Source organism: Clupea harengus, chromosome 4, assembly GCF_900700415.2.
Source record: "Clupea harengus chromosome 4, Ch_v2.0.2, whole genome shotgun sequence".
Taxonomy (NCBI): Eukaryota; Metazoa; Chordata; class Actinopteri; order Clupeiformes; family Clupeidae; genus Clupea; species Clupea harengus.
The window spans coordinates 30,081,500-30,106,198 of NC_045155.1; the positions used below are offsets into that span (position 1 = coordinate 30,081,500).

At 44.2% G+C, this 24,699-nt stretch overlaps 2 protein-coding genes across 5 annotated transcripts; both read left to right on the forward strand.

Moving 5' to 3' along the window:
• Positions 1-32: 32 nt before the first annotated feature.
• On the forward strand, positions 33-15,452 carry LOC105893630 (5'-nucleotidase domain-containing protein 2-like). The gene is made up of 14 exons (XM_012820071.3): positions 33-2,710; positions 4,717-4,901; positions 5,301-5,375; positions 5,501-5,556; positions 5,794-5,887; positions 8,466-8,594; positions 9,490-9,550; positions 10,757-10,859; positions 11,256-11,357; positions 11,460-11,541; positions 11,918-12,004; positions 13,246-13,386; positions 13,744-13,808; positions 14,008-15,452. The coding sequence occupies exons 1-14, from the start codon at positions 2,389-2,391 to the stop codon at positions 14,267-14,269; spliced, it is 1,764 nt and encodes a 587-aa protein (XP_012675525.2). The 5' UTR covers positions 33-2,388; the 3' UTR covers positions 14,270-15,452.
• A 2,248-nt stretch (positions 15,453-17,700) lies between these two features.
• Positions 17,701-24,644, forward strand: si:ch211-218o21.4 (protein FAM107B). 4 transcript variants are annotated; one of them, XM_031567000.2, is made up of 5 exons: positions 17,701-18,040; positions 18,931-19,243; positions 19,812-19,923; positions 23,370-23,511; positions 23,843-24,644. In XM_031567000.2, exons 2-5 carry the CDS (start codon positions 18,940-18,942, stop codon positions 23,963-23,965), a joined length of 681 nt encoding a protein of 226 aa, XP_031422860.1. In that variant the 5' UTR covers positions 17,701-18,040; positions 18,931-18,939; the 3' UTR covers positions 23,966-24,644. The 4 variants fall into 4 exon arrangements, with proteins under 4 accessions (XP_031422860.1, XP_031422859.1, XP_012675570.2 ...); XM_031566999.2 differs by having other exon boundaries at positions 23,361-23,511; positions 23,843-24,637; XM_012820116.2 differs by having other exon boundaries at positions 23,361-23,511; positions 23,846-24,635.
• Positions 24,645-24,699: the final 55 nt, after the last annotated feature.

The following is a 24,699-nucleotide window of genomic DNA, read 5'->3' on the forward strand; positions in this document are numbered from 1 at the left end:
TACCATTCTGCCTTCTTTTTGTTTATCTTTTTGTCTCATTTTCTTTCTTTCTTTCTTTCTTTTTTCTGTCTTCCTTTCAGTCTGTCATTCTTTCCTTCTATCTGGGTTGTACGTGCATGCAGAGAGAGAAAGAGGGAGAGCGAGAAAGAGGCATGCCGTCATGCCATGGATGAGGTTGCCACCATTTACTTTCCCTTCAGGACTCAAAACCAATCCATTCCATATCTTGCCTTCAACCATCAGAATCCAAGGGCATTGACTTGCACCTGGAAACCACTCTTCAGACCAAAACGTTTTAGGCATCGGACTTGAGCTGATGGACTGTGTTTTGTTTTGTTTGTTTGTTGGTGTTTTTTTGTACAGTATTAGCCTTTTAATAATTACCGAAAGGCAAGATGCCTCGGTTATTGAAGTGAAGAGGAAAAAGAAAGAAAGAAAGAAAGAAAGAAAGAAGAGCTGTAAAAATAATCATGTTAAATAACACAAATGAAGTTTGGCTTGAGACTGTGCTGTATTCTACACTGTGCTGGCATGTAGCATGTGTTGGGCCTGTTCACTGTCACTGTGTTACTCGCCTGTGTGAGGGACCCTTGCACAGACACACACTCACACACACTCACAGACACTCACACAGACACACTCACAGGGTAAGGCCCTGCTGTGTTGGGTGGATCACTGAAAAACAACGACAACAAAAAAACAAACACTTTGGTTTATTGTTTTATTTAATTTTTTGTCTAGTTTTGTTTACAATATGTGACCATTCAAATGGCCAGCTCCCTCCCTCTGTGACTGCTGTGCACTGCTGTGGCCCATCGATTAAAGACTCTTTGGGCCCTCAGCCCTGTTCAGGCGCCCTCTGAGAGGAGGTCCCCCCATCACAGCCGTCTCCGAGAGATGTGCCCTCCTCAGGTTCGGTGACCAGTCAAGTCATTCAGGAAATACAGGAGACGCAACAGCCACAGCCCAACTCCCAACTATGCACAGCCCCACGGCCGCCTCGAACCCAGGTCACCCGGGGACCACCAAGCACACACCTGTGGACTGTTAGACTTCCTATCATGGTCCCTTACGCCTGAAGTGTGTGTGTGTGTGTGTGTGTGTGTGTGTGTCAGGGCTTTTCTAGCATCATGGTTTGGCTCTACAGCTAGAAATTTCAGCAAAGTCATTTTTTATTTTTCACACCGAAGTTACAAAGACATTTCATTGAAACGTTCATTTTAGTGTGGAAAAAGAATCATGCAACAGAACTAGGTTATGAGAATAGTGCCTTAATTTTGATTATTTGCAGTTTCAATTGATTTCTTTTTTTCCTCCTTAGGAAAAAAAAAAACAAACATATTTTGTTTGTTGAAAGTATTGCAGTATTTCTGAAAGTTGGGAATGTTTTAGAATACTTTTTTTTTTTTTTTTTTGTAAAGATAAATTGAGATAAAAATAAATTGTTCAATTTATTTGTGCTAGGTCATGTTGACACTGCCCCTGACCCCTGACGTGAAACTTTGGAAGTGCTCAATTTGTCGCCCCAATCATGTGTTCGCGGCATGAAGATGATTAACCGGTTTAATGCCCGCTGTGTCCCGTTGACGCGCGTGTAGGAAGCCCGTGCTCATAGCCAAAGCACAAGTAGGAGTAAAAACCAGAGAGCCCCCTTTCTTTTCAGAGTATGGGAGTCTGGCGTCCTCACACACTCCAAAACAGTTCGCTTGCCGTTGATTCAGTTAACCAATGTTGTCATTGAATGGAAGACCGATTCTATGTTGCTGCTTGACGTAAATGGCCGTGTACTAAAGGGGTTTCATAGGCTGTTAACTTCAACCTCTACCTGTGTTATTTGTGTGTGTAAAATATGTGACGCTTGTCTCAAACGTCCTCTAACTGTAAAACGTTTTTATCCTCTGATTCGCTTTGGTACATTTTATTATTAAGGTGGAACTCTGGGGGGGAAAAGATGGCTCGTTAAAAGATATTACGGTTTTGTCCTCCCTGAATTTGATTTGTGAGCTGAATATTTAGTGTCTTGGAAAAAATAAAGTTACATAATGTCTATCTGCTCCTTGTATGACTTGTTTTTTGTGTGTAGTGCTGTTGGTGTTTAAATCACATCTTTATGTGTGCACGCTGAACCAGGATAGGATAATGCGAGTTGTTTTTGCTTATTTCTGACGGTCGCAGTTGCATAATGCCATCTGTTGAATATTCCCGGTTTGACAATTGATGTGGCATGTGGGTCTATTTTTTTTCTGGAGGCGGGGTTTTAAAATTGAAAATACCGATGGTCTAGGAGAGATTGCGATCACCAAATGCTGAAGAGTCGGGGCTTTCACACTTTATCTGACCGCCTCCGGGTTTCTCTCATGATCTGCAAAGTTAATATGAAGTTCTAGAATGTCTTACAAAACTGCTGGAATCCTCGGTCGTGTTCTTCTGCAAAGTGGCAACAGGACACCACCTCTTGCCAGGTCCTTAAAACTTCAGAATTACAGTAAATGTTCGTCCTGCGGTGTGAGTAATCAAGAGGGCAAATCTAAGCCATGTACTTCGGCTTCTCCGACCTCCCCCGCCGCGCACAGGCACCAGGTAGGCGGCAAGAAGCGCACCGAGGAGACGCTGACCTTGTCCGGAAGGTCCTACTCTTCAACCGCCCTCAAAGTGGACCAGAAGACCTACCTGTGGGCAAGATACAGTGAGATGAAACGTCTGGTACATGGTATGTAGCCTATCACGCGTTCACTTCGATTAGGGGAAACGTATGGGTCGGGGTATTTGGAGTTGTAGAGCTTCATGAAGAGATTATAGATTCCAACATCCTTAATACTGAAATAAATCGGGTCAATTTATGCTTTCCAAAGGTCAACAGTAGTGCAGTGTTGACATCCTTTTAAAGGGTAGAGGCAGCCTCAAACATCTCTGAAACCATCACTAGTCTACTATTTCGCACCGTACATTTTTCTTTGCATCAAGTGTGTTCTTGTTAAACCCACAAATCACTTAAATCATCTCAAGTGAGAGGTGAACCCCTATAAATCGATTAATTGCATTAATTAAGCGCAGTAATTTAGCCACATGTAGCCTCGACGCTTCCCCCCACCCTCCATGTGTATGCTGTTGTAACTACATGCCACAGGCAAACTACAGCAAATTGACATGAATCCAGTTGTTCCCTGAGCTGTGTGCATCCATGCCCCACTTTCTAAAGCTTGGTCATCTTCCAGTGGTTTTCTGGCGACGGATTTGGAAACGGACCGTGACCCTCTTTAATCTCAATCTGTGTTTGTTTTGTTGTGATTACTCAGCAAGAACGTATTTGCTGTTGCTAAAAATACCACTCGTAGAACTTTACATGTTAACAAAGTCACCCAGTTGTCAGAAAGAAATTATGAATGTAAAGTATAAGTGGCTCTTATTTCACAAAGTACAAACAATGCAATATCTTATTAGGAGCCTTTATCAAATAGAGTATGAGGGTGCAGGAGCTGAATGAATAATGAAGATGTGAGTCCAGTTTTTAAACCCTGAGTTGCGTAACACTTTGAAACTGACATGTTTGGCCCAGGTCCTTCTCCTGGGGAGAGAGAGAGCTCAGGAGGACCCCCTCTTTCTTCCACTGGGCCCGACCCATGAACTGAGATCGGACTGACTCCGATTGGGGCCCTCTGTGGTGTTTTGTAATTTCTCTCTCTCTCTCTCTTTTTTTTTTAAATGACTCTGCCTTAATCCTGTCTGGCTCCCACCACTGCGTCAGTTCCCTCTGACCCTGCGGGGGACAGCTGCGCTAATCTCCTCCAGGAGGAAAGGGAGAGAGAGGGAGAGAGAGAGGGAAGTAGAAAGAAAGAAAGAAAGAAAAGCAGCACCACTTAGTCAGTGAAACTCTACATAAGGGTACATTGCCCTCCCAAACTAAGATGGCGCTCCCTCAACTAAAATTGCGTGTTGAACATTGCTGCACAGAGAATAGCACAGTAGCTACAAGTGTGCCTCCTCCCAAGCTCCACCCTCACTGGTGTCGTTCTAGGTCTGGCCCTGGTACAGATGCCAGCAGTTGGTTGTTTGTTATGTGTTCATGTTTGACCCACTCAGCAGGATAACTAGGCCTATATCCCAAACACAGACAGATCACAGCATGTATGGATGGAAGAGGCTGCGTGAGAGGGATAATGTATAGTCCACCGGTCCGTATAGGAAAATAAATCCCGACAGGATGGACAGTACCCTTCTGCCCATCAGGATTTATATTCCTGTACTGTCCGGCGGACTATACATTATCCCTTACTTATTATACGGCTCCTCAGAATGTTGCAAACAGTTCCGTTGATCCGAATGGGCCACCCCAACGTTCGGAGGTCTGATATTTCTTTATAATGAAGAAATATCGAACTTCGGAATGTTGGGATGGTCCATTCAAATACCTCAATGGAATTATAATAAACAGAGATCACTTAAGAGAGAGGGGGAAAGGTTACCTCAAAAACCAGAATATTTCGGACGAAAGTCCTTTTCCAGCTGCACAAGCTAGGTGCCTCAGAGGTATAAGTGATGTAATCATATCAGTAATGTATGTATGTATTTAAGTCATGTGATGTCTGTGGCACAGCTGTGGTCCCAGTGGCAAATGGTGTAGCTACGGCTCTGATAGTGGTCAGACCAAAACGTGAGTAATAGTATCGTGATTTAGTCAACGGTCATGTTGGTGAACTTCTCCACACCCGCCTGTAGATCTGATCCCTCCTGGCGTGTGCACGCTGCTCAACTCCTCCGCCATCTACGCCAACAACGAGGTGAGCCTGGCCGAGGTGGACATCTACGGCTTCGATTACGACTACACACTGGCCCTCTACTCCAACGCTCTCGACTCAAAGATCTACACCACCGCACGAGACTTCCTCATCGAGCACTACAAGGTGGAGTTTATATACACACACACACACACAGAATTTGAATACACTTCACCTGATTAGCAGACCTAAAAACACACTCACACACACTTACACTCATTCTCGCAGACTTACACTCACACAGACACACACACATCATGTAGTAGGATAAGCAGCTGTGGGGCAGTGATGTTCTGTGCTTATTATTTACAGGCCATCATTGATTTTATTTGATTTTATTTGATTTTATTTGATGCTTTATAGTCTTATATTGTAGTATTTCATATAAAGTTTTGACTGTGCCTAATAATTAATACACTCTCTCCATACATTTGCACCCACATTTTTAACCCATCATGTAAAATATTTGTGTGGACCTGATGCCCTTGAGAACAATGGGACATTTGAATGTGTGTGTTGTTTCAGTACCCTGAGGGCATCAGAAAATATGATTACATTCCCAACTTTGCCACTCGGGGGCTTCACTATGATATTCAGAAGGTACGCTTAATATTCTGTGTAGACTTTATCTGGTAAAACATTTCATGACATACATTTACTTTAATATAAACTCACACACTCACAAACACACACACACATTTTTATGCTTGCTGTTTTTTTTCCAGGGTCTTCTGATGAAGATAGATGCCTTCCACTATATCCAGCTAGGAACGGTTTATCGGTCAGTACCACACTTGTAGTAAAACCCGTGTGTAGTCACACAGTCACTCTGACAGACACCTGGGAGAACTCATAGCAGGATTTAGAAAGGGGCTGTATACTCTGTATGCACTGTGTGGTACTGCAGCATCATTTGTAGCATAGCAAACAGTATAGTAATATTTACGAATGCATTTGTATTTACATCACAGTATGAATGACATGAACATGAAGTAATGGGCTCTGTTTTGTTCTGCAGAGGCCTGAGGCCCGTCCCTGATGAGGAGGTGCTGGAGCTTTATAAAGGGACCCATCACGTCCCACTGAACACCGACAGTGGCTTCTATGGCAAGGTCCCTGTGCTGTCACGTTATTATACACTACTAACCCTAACCTTTGACCCCAAGGTCCCTGTGCTGTCACGTTATTATACACTACTATCCCTAACCTTTGACCCCAAGGTCCCTGTGCTGTCACGTTATTATACACTAACCCTAACATTTGACCCCAAGGTCCCTGTGCTGTCACATTATTACACACTGCTAACCCTAACCGTTGACCCCAAGTGCATGTTGAAATGAAATGTACTAACATAATCAATTAGAATCAGAATCAGAATCAGGTTTTATTGGCCAAGTAAGTTTGCACAAACAAGGAATTTGACTTGGTAAAGTGGCTCTCAGTGTGCTTACACAGAATATACATCACATCACAACACAAAACAATACAAACAGTGCAACGGTCTAAGAAGTCACAACAATAGTGCAAAGAGGTGGAGAGTCCAAGAAGTGCAGGGATAAATGTTAGACGGTATGAGTATGACGGTTATACAGTAAGGGTGAAAAAAATATATATGATTGCGGGAGTAATTGTACAGTGGTTATTATAATGATCCAGGGTTATTTCACAGTGCCACAGTGGGTTAGCTGTTCAGTAGTGAGACGGCGAGGGGGAAGAAACTGTTTTGTGTTTATTACACCCTAGAAACTATGGACAGTTCACATAAAGTGGAGACTTTGTTTATTATTTGTTTGCCCGTATCAGACAAACAGCTCAAACTCAGGAGCATATCTCTGTTAGTCAGTAAAAAACATAGCCCTACATAGACCTACATAGCTCAACAGGTCAACTAGTAGAGCAAGAAGCATCACCAAGGTCAGGCCTTTACGTACTGTCAAAATATACTGTATACATTATAGTATGGAGGGAATGATCATAGCATATACTGTATAAAGTTATAAGCCATAATATAGTATATATTTTATAGTATATTATTTAGTCTGTAAATTCAGCAGTGCTGTACTTTTGAAAGGTTTTATATTCTAGAAGAAAAGTCACAGAAATGTCTCAGTTCACGCCTCAAATGTGTCTGAGTTTTATTTCTCTTTTGAAGTATGGGCCAACACGCTGTCACTCAGATGAAGGTAATTTCCTGTCATAACAGGATGTTATTGAGGAGGAAGGAAAGTCCCTGCTAAACATCACACCTCATTACCTTAATCTAGTCTGGTAGGGTCCTGTTGTGTGTGTGTGTGTGTGTGTGTGTGTGTGTGTGTGTGTGTGTGTGTGTGTGTGTGTGTGTGTGTGTGTGTGTGTGTGTGTGTGAGTGTGAGTGTGTGTTGTTTAAAGATCTGCTAATCAGGTGAATTGTTTTCAAATTCTTTTCCCCTCTTAAAAAGGCACCCGTGAGCGAAATGCACTGTGGGATATTTTTGCTATTCTCAGCCCCAAAACACAGTTCATGCTCTTTCTCTTTCTTTCTATGCAACTCTAAGTCAGACAAAGTAATTACCTTCTACACAGTACAAATACACGAAAGCATCGGAAATTATATTTTCATATAATATAATTTACTGTAGTTTGGTATGGAATTCAATAACAGAAGTTATTTTTTATATAATATAGTTATCTGTAGTTTGGTATGAAATAAAATAACAGAAGTTATTTTTATATAATATAGTTATCTGTAGTTTGGTATAAAATAACAGAAGTTATTTTCATATAATATAATTTACTGTAGTTTGGTATGAAATTAAATAACAGAAGTTATTTTCAGATAATATAATTATCTGTAGTTTAGTATGAAATTAAATAAACAGAAGTTTGCAGGGTCGGACATGTGTCAGTGTGTCAAGCCTTGTGCAGATGGCCTTTCCAAACTACAATATTATAATAAGACAATGTTACATAAGACAACATTGTCTGTGAGCCCAGTGCAGACACCAGATCTCCGCTGTTATGATGTCTCTCTACATGTGTGCACGAATGCTGTAAGCAGTGTGTTATTGTACACCTATTGTGCAAATAAAGACAAATGGATGATGGACTGCACTAGAAGTAGTCAAAAACCAAATCTTGATGCATAATTGTAGGATGAAAGTTAATAGCCTGTAAACAGATGCTCTTGTAAGGGCAAATGTTACACCCAGGACGCTGCGCTCGTCTAGTGAGCGTCGTTTGGCACTGCCGTCCGTGCAAGCACGGCAATCCAGACTATTTTCATTTGTAGTTCCACGTTGGTGGAACGAACTGCCTAGTACTACCAGAGCAGGGGCGTCCCTCTCTACCTTCAAGAAGCTTTTGAAGACCCAACTCTTCAGAGAGCACCTCCCCTCCTAACTGGCACCTGACTAGCGCTTAACTTGCACTTCAGCAGTTACATTCCTGCACTTCTTTTTCCTTTTTTCTAGGTCGTTGTTTTTCTAATTCTCATGTAAAGTAGTATTTATTGTTACACCATGCTTTTTTATTGCTCTTAGCTTGACTGTTCTCTCCCTTGTACGTCGCTTTGGACAAAAGCGTCTGCTAAATGACTAAATGTAAATGTAAATGTAAATGTAAACACTGTCCAGGTGCGTGCAGCTCCGAGACTCTCTGATAAGAGTCATGTACTAGACGGCCACTGATCAGTGATTCTCCCCATCCACACAGGGCCCAAAAGTGAAGCAGTTCATGGACGTCTTCTCCCTGCCGGAGATGACCCTGCTGGCCGTGGCCAACGACTTCTTCATCTCTAGCAACATCGAGTACGACCCCGTGCACCTCTACCGAGACGTGTCGGTGAGTGAGGGTCCTGCTACACCACACACACACACACACACACTCACACACACACACACACACACACACACACACACACACACACACACACACACACACACACACACACACACACACACACACACACACACACACACACACACACACAGGCTCTCCGTAGCTCGTGTTTCTCCCGTTAGCTAGGATCGGGTTTCCCAGGCCTCTGCGCTTTCGTGAAGTTAGATGGCTTCCCACCCAAACAGGGTCATCTTTCCACCCCTCTCAGAGGTGAACCTCTGCACTGCCCGTCTGCAGTCCGCGCCGCTGCTGCTTAACAATGGCGCTCCTCATCCATCTGGGTCTCGGGGGTAAAAGGACCCGCGCGTCAGAGCCGGCAGTCTTCGGTTTCAGGGCTGGTCCAGGGCCAGACGGGGCCTCGTTCCAACACCGATTTTGACTTTGCTTCTCCTGAGAAACTGAGCCGTTATCGGCGGGGCTTTATTTTGTAAACACGTGTGCCAGTGGGGAAGCTCTGCTTGGCACCTGAAACACGGCAGGGGGGCGGGGTGGGGGGCGGGGGGGTTATTTGGAGGTTTTGTGATTGCTTATCAGCTGGGGAGGAAATTGGACAGGAAACTGGATTGGATTGGACAGGTCCTCTGCCAAATGACACATTTCACTAAGCCTTATCCTTTTCCAAATCAGCCCAGGGAGGCTGGTAGGGGGTATAACCCCCAGTCGTTTGGCACTGGATTCATGTCGACTCACACAAAAAGCCTGAAGGCCCACTCTCTTGTACTGCATTTCGTCCTCTGACAAACCTCCTTGGGCCACCGTATAAAACCACTGCATCTACTATATGCAAACATGTCTCTATTCTAACTGTAGGCTGTTGTTTTTTTTACATTTTGTGTAGGAAGCTATTGGGATGGTGCATATTAAAGGCTACATGTACAAATGGATCATGCAGGACTTGGGTAAATATCTAAGTGCTTCTAAGCAAATGAATTCCCTTTAAGTCTTTTCTGTCTTCCATCTTTTCAGACTGTGTCTCTTGATCTGCCATGTTTAATGACTGACACCTCCTGCCCTATGGCTGCAAAGGTGATCTAGTGGAGTTCCTTCAAAATGTAAACTGTAATACAGCCGGCTGCTGCCTCCGTCAAGCACGTCCACGTGTGTTCTCCAGTGCTCTCCAAAGAACAGAAGAAGATAGAACATGACATAAGAACATAGACAAAAGTGGTTGTACCCTGAAGGAGGCCGCTGCTGAAACGTTGGTATTAGATTTGGCATGATCCTAGAGTAGAGTATGTGGCTCTTCACGTTTTAGACATTTTCACTATTCTGGTCAGCACCTCTGTTTTTGGGGGTACGCATCCTTCCTCTCTGTTTTATTACTATCGATGGTAAAGTTCTCCAGCGCTGGTCATTAACCCTGACACCATCACTGTGTACCTATTCTACACCATCACTGTGTGTACCTACCCCAGAGAGGTACATTAACCCTGACACCATTACTGTGTGCACCTATCCCAGAGAGGTACATTAACCCTGACACCATCACTGTGTGTACCTACCCCAGAGAGGTACATTAACCCTGACACCATTACTGTGTGTACCTACCCCAGAGAGGTACATTAACCCTGACACCATCACTGTGTGTACCTACCCCAGAGAGGTACATTAACCCTGACACCATTACTGTGTGTACCTACCCCAGAGAAGTACATTAACCCTGACACCATCACTGTGTGCACCTACCCCAGAGAGGTACATTAACCCTGACACCATTACTGTGTGTACCTACCCCAGAGAGGTACATTAACCCTGACACCATTACTGTGTCTACCTACCCCAGAGAGGTACATTAACCCTGACACCATTACTGTGTGTACCTACCCCAGAGAGGTACATTAACCCTGACACCATTACTGTGTCTACCTACCCCAGAGAGGTACATTAACCCTGACACCATTACTGTGTGTACCTACCCCAGAGAGGTACATTAACCCTGACACCATTACTGTGTCTACCTACCCCAGAGAGGTACATTAACCCTGACACCATCACTGTGTGTACCTACCCCAGAGAGGTACATTAACCCTGACACCATCACTGTGTGTACCTACCCCAGAGAGGTACATTAACCCTGACACCATTACTGTGTGTACCTACCCCAGAGAAGTACATCATGAGCGGAGAGGAGACGTACGCTGTCCTGCATCGCCTGGTCAGCCAAGGGAAGAAGCTTTTCCTCATCACTAACAGCCCCTTCAGCTTTGTGTGAGTGTCATTTGATGAATAGATAGATCGATGGATAGATAGATAAAAACAACAAAATGGCTATTTAAATGTTTCCAAGGAGTGGACAGGTGAACATGATAAAGTGCACTGAAACAGATTTAACTTGGGATTCTCCCAGGCAAGAAGCGGTTCCTCAACGCTAACCGCTCATTCAGCTTTGTGTGTGTGAGTGCATGCCTCTGTCTAGCATGTGTAGCCTTGTCATCTACTGTGCAGGCGTAGTGTCCACTGTTTCCAGGGCTTAGATGAGCTGTATCTACACATGTATCCCCATCTGGAAAACACCCTGTACACTCTCCGGTCTCACTGAGCCACATGACAACCTGTTTGTTTTTAGCAGATTTTTCTGTAATCGACTCGTTTGTCTGGTTACAGTGACAAGGGCATGAAGTACATGGTTGGCAAAAACTGGCAAGAGTTCTTCGACGTGGTCATCGTTCAGGCGGACAAGCCGCACTTTTTCAACGACTGTGTCAAGTAAGTGCTGCGGTCACGGGGGTCGGTGCTGGTATCAGCCACTCAATAGTGTTTGGTGGTCACTGTCAGAACTTCTCCTTCAACATATTTGTCTCGTCACAGGCCGTTCAGGCGTTTAGATGGCAATGGAGATCTTCAGTGGGACAAAATAACCAGTCTGGATAAAGGTCAGGTGTACAAACAGGTCAGTTCAGTGTCTAGAGGTCTTAGATGACACATTTATGAAGGAGCATGTATTAAAGTGGAAGGTCACCCCTAGCTCTGAGTTCTGGGGGGGGGGGGGGCTGACACTTCATGATGAAGACCAACCGGTCGAATCTATGTCAGCATCGCCCTTAGATAATTTTAAACAGTAGGTGGTGTGTTGAGCCATTTTCAACCCATAGGCTGAATTAGGTTTTTTTTTTTTTTTTATAGAAAATGGTAATTTTGTCAATATTAACATCAGCATTGTTGTATTTCATCACAATAAAGTCATATCATTTACAGCTCAAAAAACACATTTCCGTGTACACTGCCTCTTTAAGTATCAACCTCACGGTGACTCTGCTCTGTTGCAGGGGAACCTCTTTGACTTCCTCAGACTGACAGGCTGGAGTGGCTCCAAAGTTCTGTATTTTGGTGACCACCTCTACAGTGATCTGGCGGTAAGACAGCAAGTCATTCAAGATCATATCAAGATTATAGATATTATTAATTAATATAGACGGACACAATACATGCTTCTCATGTCAGGCCATATGAGTAATATATTATTAACAGTAGGTAATATGGCCACTTTATCAGTATCAATATAAGCATTAGCAATAGGATATAGAAGGAGAGAGAGAGAGATATTATCTGACTTTACCCAAGACAGGTCACTGATTTCAGGCCAGAAAGACCTGAAAGTGTGCTCTACTCTCATCCTTTGTATCTAACTTTGATGGTAGACTCTTTTATAAATCGAATGGAGATTTGACGTGTGAAACTAGAGGTAGGGTCCATGACTAAGCTGCTCTGAGGCATGTAATGGTAAATGTGACTCTCAGACCTGATGAGGATGCATGTGACATCATCACAGTGAAAGACTAGTCACATTCCATCTATGAGGTCCTGACTGTGGAACCTTACTGGGCCAACCCCCATCACTGATGCTCTGCTCTGCTCTGCTCTGCTCTTCTCTTCTCTTTTCTTCTCTCCTCTTCTCTGCTCTTCTCTTCTCTTCTCTTCTCTCCTCTCCTCTCCTCTCCTCTCCTCTCCTCTCCTCTCCTCTCCTCTTCTCTTCTCTGCTCTGCTCTGCTCTGCTCTCCTCTCCTCTCCTCTCCTCTCCTCTCCTCTTCTCTTCTCTCCTCTCCTCTCCTCTTCTCTGCTCTGCTCTTCTCTGCTCTTCTCTTCTCTTCTCTCCTCTTCTCTTCTCTTCTCTGCTCTGCTCTTCTCTTCTCTGCTCTTCTCTCCTCTTCTCTCCTCTTCTCTTCTCTTCTCTCCTCTTCTCTCCTCTTCTCTCCTCTCCTCTCCTCTCCTCTCCTCTTCTCTCCTCTCCTCTCCTCTTCTCTTCTCTTCTCTGCTCTGCTCTGCTCTGCTCTTCTCTCCTCTCCTCTTCTCTTCTCTTCTCTTCTCTGCTCTGCACTTCTCTGCTCTTCTCTTCTCTGCTCTTCTCTCCTCTCCTCTTCTCTTCTCTTCTCTGCTCTTCTCTCTTCTCTGCTCTGCTCTGCTCTGCTCTTCTCTCCTCTCCTCTCCTCTTCTCTTCTCTGCTCTTCTCTCTTCTCTGCTCTGCTCTGCTCTTCTCTCCTCTTCTCTTCTCTGCTCTTCTCTCCTCTCCTCTCCTCTCCTCTCCTCTCCTCTTCTCTGCTCTTCTCTCCTCTTCTCTTCTCTTCTCTTCTCTTCTCTTCTCTTCTCTTCTCTCCAGGACCTGATGCTCCGTCATGGCTGGCGTACGGGCGCCATCGTCCCAGAGCTGGAGCTGGAGACCAAGGTGGTGAGCACGGAGCAGTACGCCCAGAGCCTCACCTGGCTGCAGGCCCTCACTGGCCTCCTGGAGCGCATGCAGGTGAGCAGGGGGGGGCGAGGAGAGGAGATTATGTCCCGCCTTCTCAGCTCCGCTAAAGCACGTCCATGCGTTTGAGTGGAGGACAGGGCAAAACCTACAGCCATCTTAACCATTTTCCACCAAAGACATCTTTAATTTCTGTTGTTTCTGTTACTGAAACTAGATTGTAGCAGATTTAGGTAGGTCAGCTGTGTTACACTCTGGTTTAAGAGATTATAATGCATTTCACGTAAAAGGGGTGCATCATCACTGTCTGATAGAATTGGATTTCAGGCTGGACCGTTTCAGAAAGTCATTTTTTCTCTCTCACCCCCCTCTCTCTCCCTCTCTCTATCTCTTTCTCTCTCTTTCAATCAGCTGCATCGGGATCCAGAGTCTAAAGAGGTACTCCTTGAATGGATGCAGGAAAGAGAGGAACTACGGTGGGTGACGAGGGACATTCTGTTACATCCCCTCCCAACTTCCTTGAATTTAGAGTTGAAATGTCTTGACAGTGCTCTCTGTGATGGTAGCAGTCAAGTCCATTAAAGTGAACTGGATTCATACACTGGACAAGAGCAGCAGGTCCCTTTTGGTCCCTTTATTTTCCTCTTACGTCTCTCCACTCTTTCGTTCCTCCAGGCAAAAGACGAAAAACCTGTTCAACCCCCAGTTTGGGAGCATCTTCCGCACGTGCCACAACCCCACCTACTTCTCCCGGCGCCTCTGTCGCTTCTCCGACCTCTACATGGCCTCGGTCAGCTGCCTGCTGAACTACGACCTCTCCTACACCTTCTACCCGCGCCGCACGCCTCTGCAGCACGAGGCCCCGCTGTGGATGGACCAGCTCTGCACCGGCTGCATGAAGACGCCCTTCCTGGAGGAGATGACCCACATCCGCTAGACGGAGGACCAGAGAGGAGCCGGATCTGGGCCGAACCGGGCCCAGACCAGGAACGGGTCCGTCTCAGGGTCGGCTCCTCTCTGGGGATGGGAGTGGAGGAGACAGCGTTCTAAGTTTCTTTAGTGCTAAGTAGAGGTGGAACTTCTAGTAAAAGAAAAACTGGCAGAGAGAAATAATTAGGTGACATGTAGTTATGCGGGGCCAGATGTAATTTCCACACTGTGGTGAGAGTTCACAGTCTGGAGACGAGTCTTATAAAATGTGAACTAGAAACGCATAGAAAATAAACCCCAACAAAGCTGCAACTACTGGCTTTTTTAGTGAGCCGTGACCCTAACCTCCACCTTTCCTTGTACTTTTAGCCAAAGACTTTCAGTCCCCTCCAGAGTCCCACCTTCCCACCTTCAGCACTTGGAGAAACTAAGAATTAGGTCACATCATCTGGCTGAGTTCATATGTGGACCAATAAACACAGAAGGAACACAAACCTGTCTTTCCACCCAAACTCCCTGTAACCCTTGGAGTCTAAGCCCCAATGAACTCAGTGCACATTTGCATCAGCTAAACTAAGCTTATGAGCGTAAGTTTAAACCTCTGATGGGTTACTTAGTAGAATTAGCTACTACTCCTAATGCGATTATTAGTGCTAATATTGATACCATTCTAATTATAGCAAACTTCTGATTTGTCCTACCTTAGATATTGGGAAGCCACTGGGAAAATCCACTGACTTTATTGTGCATTATTGTTTAGTGAGAGTTGCATTTTACCTTATTTTTTTTACACCTGACTTGGATGTTGTAAATTATGTTTTAGCTGCTATTTGTTTCGTTTGTATGGTGTTTCCCTGTAAAGAGGACCTATTATGCTTAGTTTCAGTGCTCACAATTTTGTGGTTTACTAGAAACAGAAGTACGTGCTCCAGTGCTCCAAAACACATTGTTTTTCTCATACTGCACATTCCCCGTCTGTCTGAAACGCTTTGTTAGAGCTCCTGTGTCATTAAGCCCCCTCCCCAATCAGCTCAGTGTGCTCTGATTGGTTAGCTCTGCGGACAATAATAATTGTGTTATGAGATTGCGTAATCTTGTAACAAAAGAAAAGGGCTGGAATTCTTACAAGGCATTTCAGGCAGCTGAGAAAAAAGTGGTGTCTGTGGGAGAGAGGTACTCCCTCTGGTGTGTGTGCGTGTGCGTGTGCGTGTGTGTGTGTGTGTGTGTGTGTGTCTGTCTGTGGGAGAGAGGTACTCCGTCTGGCATGTGTGTGTGTGTGCGTGTGCGTGTGTGTGTGTGTGTGTGTGTGTCTGTGGGAGAGAGGTACTCCGTCTGGCGTGTGTGTGTGTGTGTGTGTGTGTGTGTGTGTGTGTGTGTGTGTGTGAGAGAGAGAGAGGTACTCCCTCTGCCGTGTACTTTGGGCTTTTGTAACTTTCCAGACTGTTTACATGCACAAAATGCTACACAACACACTTAAGGAAAGGGGAAAATCCAGAAAAGCATAATAGGTCCTCTTTAAGTAGGCCTGTATTGCTAATGTGAGGATGTATGAACAGTGATAACGCATTTTGAATGTAAAGATTGATCAATGTTATATTATTTGCTGTTGAACGCACAATTTATCTGAGATCCAAACAACACATTAATAACCAAAGCAGACAAACTGTGCATTTTGCATTTGAAATTGACCTTAAAGTGCCAACCTTCACAGGAGTAGCGGTCTCCGGAATGGACTCTGATCAGACCCAGAGTCAGTTCACCACAGGACCCCTCAGTTTTCCTCCTTGTTTCTGTCATGGGTACCAGCACTCTGGATATGGGTGCAGCCCTTATTTCAGAGCCCAACACCAAAAGTAAAAATTTGGAAATATTTATATCAAAATTTCACAATCCTACATATCAAGCTTTGGACCTACAATACATTTGTGCCATTGGCATCATATTCAGACCTTCACCATAAGTCCAAATCACAATATCTAAACTTTAAAGGGGAAAAAACCCGATATGAACTGTGCTTTGTACCTACATATGCTTTAGATTCTAAAGCATATATAGGCACAAAACACAGTTCATATGTTTAAGATGTTTCCACAGAAGTGGTCCTTTGAAATCTCAAAGTTTTTCCTGATCTCAATAGAATAGAAAATACAAATTATATTCATTGAAGTCATTGAGCCAAAGAGTTGAAATATAGATCAAATAAAGACGTACACGTGAACTAAAGATAGGCAGTATTTCAGCATCCTAGGTAATGGCCAACATTGACATTTCACCTTTTGTATTTTTGCTGTACTAGAAACGTAGATACTTGATTCAATGCATACCAATATTTACTATCAGTGGAATTGATTCCTATTACAATGGTACAATGAAATCTAAAGAACAAATTCAGATTGCATGAAAACACAACTTCACGTATCAATGGTGAAGATAGGTTAAATCTGCTCTCAGATTTGGATTCTACATTTGTATGAGGGTACCTTTATTCAAATTCCTATAACTTACTTAACTTTTGGTATTGAGCTCTGAAACTTCTGAATGTGAAATCTACCAAAATGTGGAGAAACCCCAAGGGGGTCGTGTGAGGACCTCTAGGGGATTTGGCATGGAATGACCCTGAAAGAGCTGTGGGGATGTAGTGGGATACATTCAATTCAATTCAGTTCAGTTCAGTTCAATTCAATTCAATTCAATTCTATTTAAATAGCGCCAAAATGATAGAATTGGCTCAAGGCGCTTTATTTACGTACATCTTCAAGAGCTATTTCTGTGGGTCAGGAAGAGGTTGTAGAACTGCTTGAAAACACGCACAATGTCAGATACCACAGGGGGGGGCAACATCTTCATAGAAATGTGTTTATACCCATCTGCACAGTATTATGGCTTCAAACAGTATTATCCTCCGCCAGTAATGGGGTCGGTCAGCATTATCTTGTTCTTTTTGCTTAAAAGTACGCACAACTGAAGTATGTAAGGAATTAGCAGTAGGATTGCATCTGTGTTATTGCTGAATGTATTTAGAGATGTTAGCGGCTCAACCCTGTGTGCAATAATGAGTATGTCGATGTCATTGTGTCTTTCTGTTGTAGCCTTTAATCTGTAGTGTTTGCCGGACCAACGTACCTTTCACATTCTTCTTGTGATACTTTGTGATGATGTAGGTCACCAAAGGATTGTGAATAGGCTATGACAATCACTGAAATAAATAAACAAATAAAGCAACAACATCCACAATACACTTTGCTGTGCAAGGCATAATGCTGTGAAAGATTTCATTAATTAATGTAATTAAAAAATGCCCTTTGTAGTCCTGCGCTGATATGCATAATTTCCCGTCATTAACAAGATGGAAACCAGATAGCAATAGAGTTAGGTCTGTTTTGACACAAGTTGCTTTAGGCCAACAACTGTGATTGTAACACATACAGCAATATGGCCGTAGAAGGTAGGTCGCCTGAATGACCTGAAATTAACACGCCGTACAAAATCTGACTCTATATTACCCTTCGGTTAATAATTTAGGGAACAACAAATGAATTCAGAGCGATGAGCGTTACCTAACATTTCTGCCAGGGAACGTAAACATGGAGTGGGGTTGCGTTACGCTGCCCTCGTGTGTGAAGAAAGAGAAACGCTAGGTGCGTAGTGTGACCAGGGAAATGTTACCTTTCTCAGGTAGCATGCGCATCGTATCGTTGTCCCCGAGTTGTAAATGTGATAGCCAGCATTCGATACGGCTCAGAACACGGAACATTCATGGAGGACAGACACGGCTTGCGTAAGTTTACAATAGTTTGCAATATCTTTTAATTCATCGTTTGCATTTTACCTTTTGATAGATTTTGCAATTTATTGATGAATTTTGCGGTTTGAAAGTAAAAGGGAACTGGTGGTCTGTAGGCTATTTCCATTAGCCTACATCACAGATCACAGGCGAAAGGTGTTCTTACAGTGAAGGAATTCTCACATCAAGTCAGTCATGCTTAGCATCTGTAGAATGTGTTACACTGGTGGGCTCCATACTCTACATAGTTGTCCTGTGTTTTCTGACTTGTCCTGTGATCTGGTTCTGAACTGTCACTGACTGAACTGACTGTGTTAGTCGCTCCTTGGCTGCGTTAACACACATCTCAGAGCTTCTAAGATCCTAGAGCATTGGCAGTTTACGCTGAATTCATTTTGTCAGTCTTTTTTTTGTTTGTTTGCTTGACTGAGAAACTAATAATAATGGCAATACATTACAGTAATGGTTGGAAGGTAGTTCAATTATGCTTGTCAGCACCTATGGCTATTTTTAATTCAAGACAAGAGTGAAATGTAAATTTATATGTAAAACTATATTCAGTAAGATGCTTGGATATGTAGTATTTGGAGCCTAGTTGATATATCTTCTCAGCCGGGACAGGCCTATTCTTTTTTCCTTCCTTTCGATTTTATAGGCCAGTTGTAAACAAAACCTAAGTCAAAAATGAAAAAAAACAGAACATGAATTGGAACACACCAGTGGAGATGAATTATAGATCTCCACTTAACCGAAACTCAATCTCTCCTCTCCTCTCCCCCTTTCATTTGCTTTCATCGGCCTTCCCCCTTTCCCACCCCCTCACCCTGCAACCCTCCTTTCACTTCCACATCCACCTCCACCTCCACCTCTTCTCCATCCTCCAGTTACCCAGCATGCAGCAGGAGCTGTGGCTTAGGGCCAGAGCTCAGGTGTTGTCCTCCCTCTCGTCCGTGTGTGCCATGCGAGCAGCCTCAGACCCCCACCCCCACCCCCACCCCCTCAGGACCACAGAGGGCGGCCAGATAAGTGGGTCGTACCCCAGCGTGCCCAATGGTATAGCGGGTGCAGGAGACAACCACCCCCACTCTCACCCCCACGGGCCTCCCTTCCACAGCTCCCCCAGGCCAGGCCACGTCAGGTCACGGACATCCGGCCACACCTTGGCCCACGCTAACAATCATCATCATCATCATAGAGGTCGGCGGCTCTTATTGCTCAATAGTTTCCCCTCGTGGCCACAATATGATATATAACATACGTATATCATTGTGTATGAAAAACACGTACGCAATATATATCATATATCTATCATATATTGTATTATACATGCATTATTGTATGTATGTGCTATATTCTTTGCATTATATAACGTATGATAATATGCAGCTTTCTTCTTGTTATATGACTCACATACCAAACTGTGTGGTGAACAATAACCAACTCTTGTAGTCAACTAGATAGATGGGTAGATGATACTCTGATGATAACAGCATGGGGTTATATAATGCTTTAAATCATTTATACTTCTACACTGTGAGTATGTCAGACTTGACAGACCACATAATATCTGTGTCCATCCCTTTGGAGATGAATAAAACCTGCATCAATTAACTGTTAAAGTATGGTATGCATTAGTCTGCGTTTAATATAGACTTTACAGCAGTGTACAAGTGACACGTTACATTAAAAAGCAGCACTCGCAGGTATAACCTTTTTTTATAAATGGACTTTATACCACTGGAGATCTGAACTGAGGTCCTTTCAGATGCTGCAGGCAGTGATGGCCTCCCAGACGGATTCCAGCTCCTTCATAACCCCCCTAAGGTCGTCAGGAGTCACCAGGAGCTTCACAAGGAGCTGCTGCTCGCACACAAAAAGTAAGAGCAGCACAGTTGAGCCATGTCACCAGAGATACTGCATCTTCATTTACGAGTCGGATCAGTTGAGATGAGTTGATTTTCCTCTATCTGATAATTTGATTTGCAGGATGAGTTGCCAAGGAACAGGTAGCAATGGAACATTGAAAACCAGTAGAATTTTTCAAAACAAATAACCACATTTCGACAAATATCCCTGTAACAGTCATTCCTTCAGTAGCCCCAGCAGAGCGTGCTTTATATATGATAACATGATGCTTAGGGACACACACACACACGTCTTTATGCGACTGGACCACCGGCTTTCAAGGAAAACATCCTTCCGTGAAGTATGTCAACGCGTGGAGGCAGGAGTGGTGAAATATTAATGGCGTCCTCTCTCTTTCTCCCTCATCTTTTGTGTCCGGGCAGTGTGCGTGTAGACGGCCTGTAATCAGACACCCGCCCGCGTTAACACTACGGCCCACATAGCACTGGGACACCGGACCGGCCTTGGCCCTCATCCAGCGTGGAGCTGCCAGATCTGGGCCAGATCAGGGCCGGATCAGGGCTGAAGAGGTTTTCGGATTTTCCCGGCTCCTGGGAACCAACTTGTGCCGTAGTGCGTAGTGCTCAACCAGTGCAAACCGTCACATTTCCATTCGCCTGAGCCAGATAAGATCGGATTGAATAATTTGGCGTGAGCCTTTGATCCAGAGTGATTTGCAAACAAGCTTCTACAAACCGGCGGCATGTGTAAGCGCAGGGAAAGTGAGTGGAGTGGAGATCTGGCAGGCATCAGTTCTGTATCTGACTGACCCCTCTCATTAATGCCAGAGTTTCTCATCTGACCGGGGAGGGAAGAGTCTCCTCATAGATGGAGATGAGCGCAGACATACGAGAGGAGCTGAGTGGAACTGTGGACAGGGATCCACGTCAGGACATTAGTATTTTCTGACAGAGTGAATCATGCAGTAGGGTTAAAGGTGCAGTCCTTGATTTAATCCAGTGCACTTTTTGTCAAATTCAGCTCATTTATCCCACCCACTACCTCACCTTGGCTCAAACTGAGCGATGACCTTTTCCAGCCAATCAGCATTCTTTCACCAGGATCAAGGACTATACTTTTCATTTGCTTGTTGTGGTGTGTGTGAAGAAGATTAAAACAGGTAGAGGAATGAAATGAGATCCCAACATTGTCTGCTGTACATTGGTGAAATGAGAGGCTCCACCATTTATCCAATTCTCACAGAATGTGGTGGACATCAGCTACAGACCATGCTGACAAAAACATGTTTTTTAAATGATTTTTGATTCGTCAAACTGCTTCAAAGTTATGCATCCCATAATAACTGTGTGGTCACATTTCAATATCTCAAAAACCGCTTAAGCTAAAATGTAGAAATTCTGTATACTTATACTTGGCTACATTTGCTCACATCTCCTAAAGTTCCACTCGAATTGCTTGACAAAACGGATGCCACCGGCCATCCTTAAATCCTAAAAACTTCAAAGTAACATTCAAAATTTCGTTGTATGCATCCCAATTTTGTTGTAAGCAAATACAATGACAATAAAGGGTTTCAATCAATTAGCTTTCAATTCAAAATTCACAACCAAAATTCAAATGACCCTGTTTCACCTGTTAAAGCGTTCAAATCATTCACCCTTTTGCCCCGATGATCGCCGCTTGTTGTTGTTGCTATATTTGTTGTTATTTTGTTCTGATGCATTATCAGTGAGATGGGTACCCTATAATACGCGTGAAGCACTTTTGGGGTATCCAGACAGGTGCCTAGAAGGCATCCACTCCACTGACCTTCATTTCAATTCTATAAGCTTTTCTTGATTAGGTGCCTACATTCCTGTTGAGGATGAAAAGCTTTTCTGTAAAGGGACGTGGAACTCTTCTTGCCCCTGGCCTCAGTGTTTAGCCGAGGCCCAGGCAGGTTAACATGGACACAGCGGACCCAGTGGACACCCACACCAGCGCTCGTGTCCGTCCTGCCGGGCTGGAGTGGAGTCAGACTGCAACCCGAGCTCGTGTCCTGCTCGTCTGTTACGTAATGAAACGCAACCCCAAACCTCTGCTCCTCCACGCATGGTGAATTTGTAAAGACACGGACGCTCTGTCCGTGCTGTCTTCTCCCGGTTCCTTATCTCCATATATGTCAGCTCCAGCACCAGCCTTCTCTGTTAGGTGTGTGTGATATTACGGCTTCCGTTACGACCTCCACGCCAACTGCCGTTTGAATAATGGGAAGTCAATAATCTGATGCTGTAATCAGAAGCACCTTGAGCTCTGCATCTGGTTGATGATAGGGGCTGTAATCGCCTGGATGACTTTACATTCATCCATGGTTAACCCTGACAAGTCAGATTCTGTCTGAGAGTCTAAGACTGAATGGCTTGAGTGTCTATGTTGGGTGCAGGAATTCATGGGCTCATGAGCTTTGGTCGGTTGACTGGCTTTGTGGGTGACCATTTTGAGTAAAAATGCCTATGAAGGTTTGTGTTCTGTGTGTGTGTGTGTAAGAGAGTATGTCTACACTGCTACCTTCTCTCTCTCTTTCTCTCTCTCCCTCTCCCTCTCCCTCTCTCCCTCTCTCTCTCTCTCCCCAGCTCTCTGTGTGCTCTCCCTTCAGGAGAGATCTCTTTATGTGTCTGACGTCTCTGTGACATCACTTCCTCTCTCTCTCTTTATTATTCAACCTGTGGACAGTGAGAGTTCTTTGTTTATTGTCTGCATGTTTGTGTGTTTTGTTGGTTTGATATCTTTGTGTGTTGTGCTTGTGCTTGAGTGTGTGTGTTGTTTGTGTCATGTGTGTTAGGTGTGCTGTGTTTGTGTAAGGTGTGTGTGTATGTTTTGTTGTTGTAATCCCTGTGTGTGTGTGTTTGTATCCTCCGGTGGGGGTCTGGTGGTGAGTAACAGGCCGGAGCTACACATGGTGTGTGTGTGTGTGTGTGTGTGTGTGTGTGTGTGTGTGTGTGTGTGTGTGTGTTGCTTGTGTAACGCAAGTGTGTGTGTGTGTGTGTGTGTTGCTTGTGTAACGCAAGTGTGTGTGTGTGTGTGTGTGTGTGTGTGTGTGTGTGTGTGTGTGTGTGTGTGTGTTGCTTGTGTAACGCAAGTGTGTGTGTGTGTGTGTGTGTGTGTGTCTTCTCTGGCGGGGCAGAGGTCTGGTGGAGAGCAGCAGGCCAGAGCTGCACATGGTGGTGGAGAAGATTGTGTGTGTGTGTGTGTGTGTGTGTGTGTATGTGTATGTGTGTGTGTGTGTGTGTGTGTGTGTGTGTGTTGCTTGTGTAACGCACGCACGTGTGTGTGTGTGTGTGTGTGTGTGTGTGTGTGTGTGATTTGCTTGTGTAACGCACGCACGTGTGTGTGTGTGTATAACGCATGTGTGTGTGTTGCTTGTGTAACACATGTGTGTGTGTGTGTGTGTGTGTGTGTGTCTCCTCTGGCGGGGCAGGGATCTGGTGGTGGGCAGCAGGCCGGAGCTGCACATGGTGTTGGAGAGGAGGAAGAAGGAGCAGAGCCAGAGGCAGGAGGAGGAGCAGGCGAAGGGCCCACTGGAGCACGTGCTCCTCAAACGCCAGCAGAAGCACGAGGAGGTGAGGGGAGACGCACGCACGCACACACACACACACACACACACACACACACACACACACACACACACACACACACACACACACACACACACACACACACACACACACACACACACTGAATATAAACACACACACACACACATACACATACATACTGAATATAAACACACACACACACACACTCCCACACTGAATATAAACACACACACAGACTCAACATAAACACACTCATGTACACATGTGAGCACTGAACATAATATGCTATTTCTTGTATGTGGACATCATCATTATATATCTTCATTATATATCATCATTATACATCTGTCTGAAGCAGAATGCTCGAGAGGAAGAAGAGAGAGTTCGGGACGAAGCACAGCTCATGGAGTTCGTTCGCGTGAGACAGAACCTGAGGAAGATCCACTCCGCTTTGCAAAGCAAGGCCACAAACTCCTGAATCTGCCGCGACAGTCCATACCCCTCACGAGAGAGAGGGACATCAATTAGGCTCTGAGCTTCTCCAGCTGTTTTAGAAATCACCTGCTGTACAAATCATGAACTGAAAGTCAAACAGAGAAGTTTCGTCATGTCATTCAGATTCAAAGCATTCAAACTTTTTGCTGTTATTATCGTAGTTTCAGTGATCTGGATTGCAAAACCACACCAGTATTTGTGTCTTTGTGGGGTGGCCTGTTACAAAAGTAGACTGTGAATTTAGCTCTTTCTTTATTTCCTGCTAAGTGAGCCAAATATTGGTGATGCAATGTGCTGTTTAATTTCTGAGAAAAGAGAGAGAACTTTTCACTACAGCTCTTCACAAGGGTGTGAGATGTTTTGATTAAGAGCTTAAATGAAGATGTAAGGTATTCCTGAGAGTTTTTTGTTTCTTTACAGTAGGCCTAACACTATGTTTATTTTGAGACTATTATGTCAGTGTTTACACTTTGCAATACATCTATGACATACCTTAACTGTACTAGGCTATGCTTTGGTATTGAAGCTTAATAAAAATCTAAATGTCCCTCTTTTCATTTTCTGATGCATTCTGATAAAAACTAAACCTGATTTGATGTCAAATGTGAATGCCGATAAATGACAAACACATTTCATTTAGTGGTAATTTCAAATTAAAAGTATTTGCTTTGCATTCACTTAATCCTAATTTACAAAAACATGCGTATCAGGCGTGCT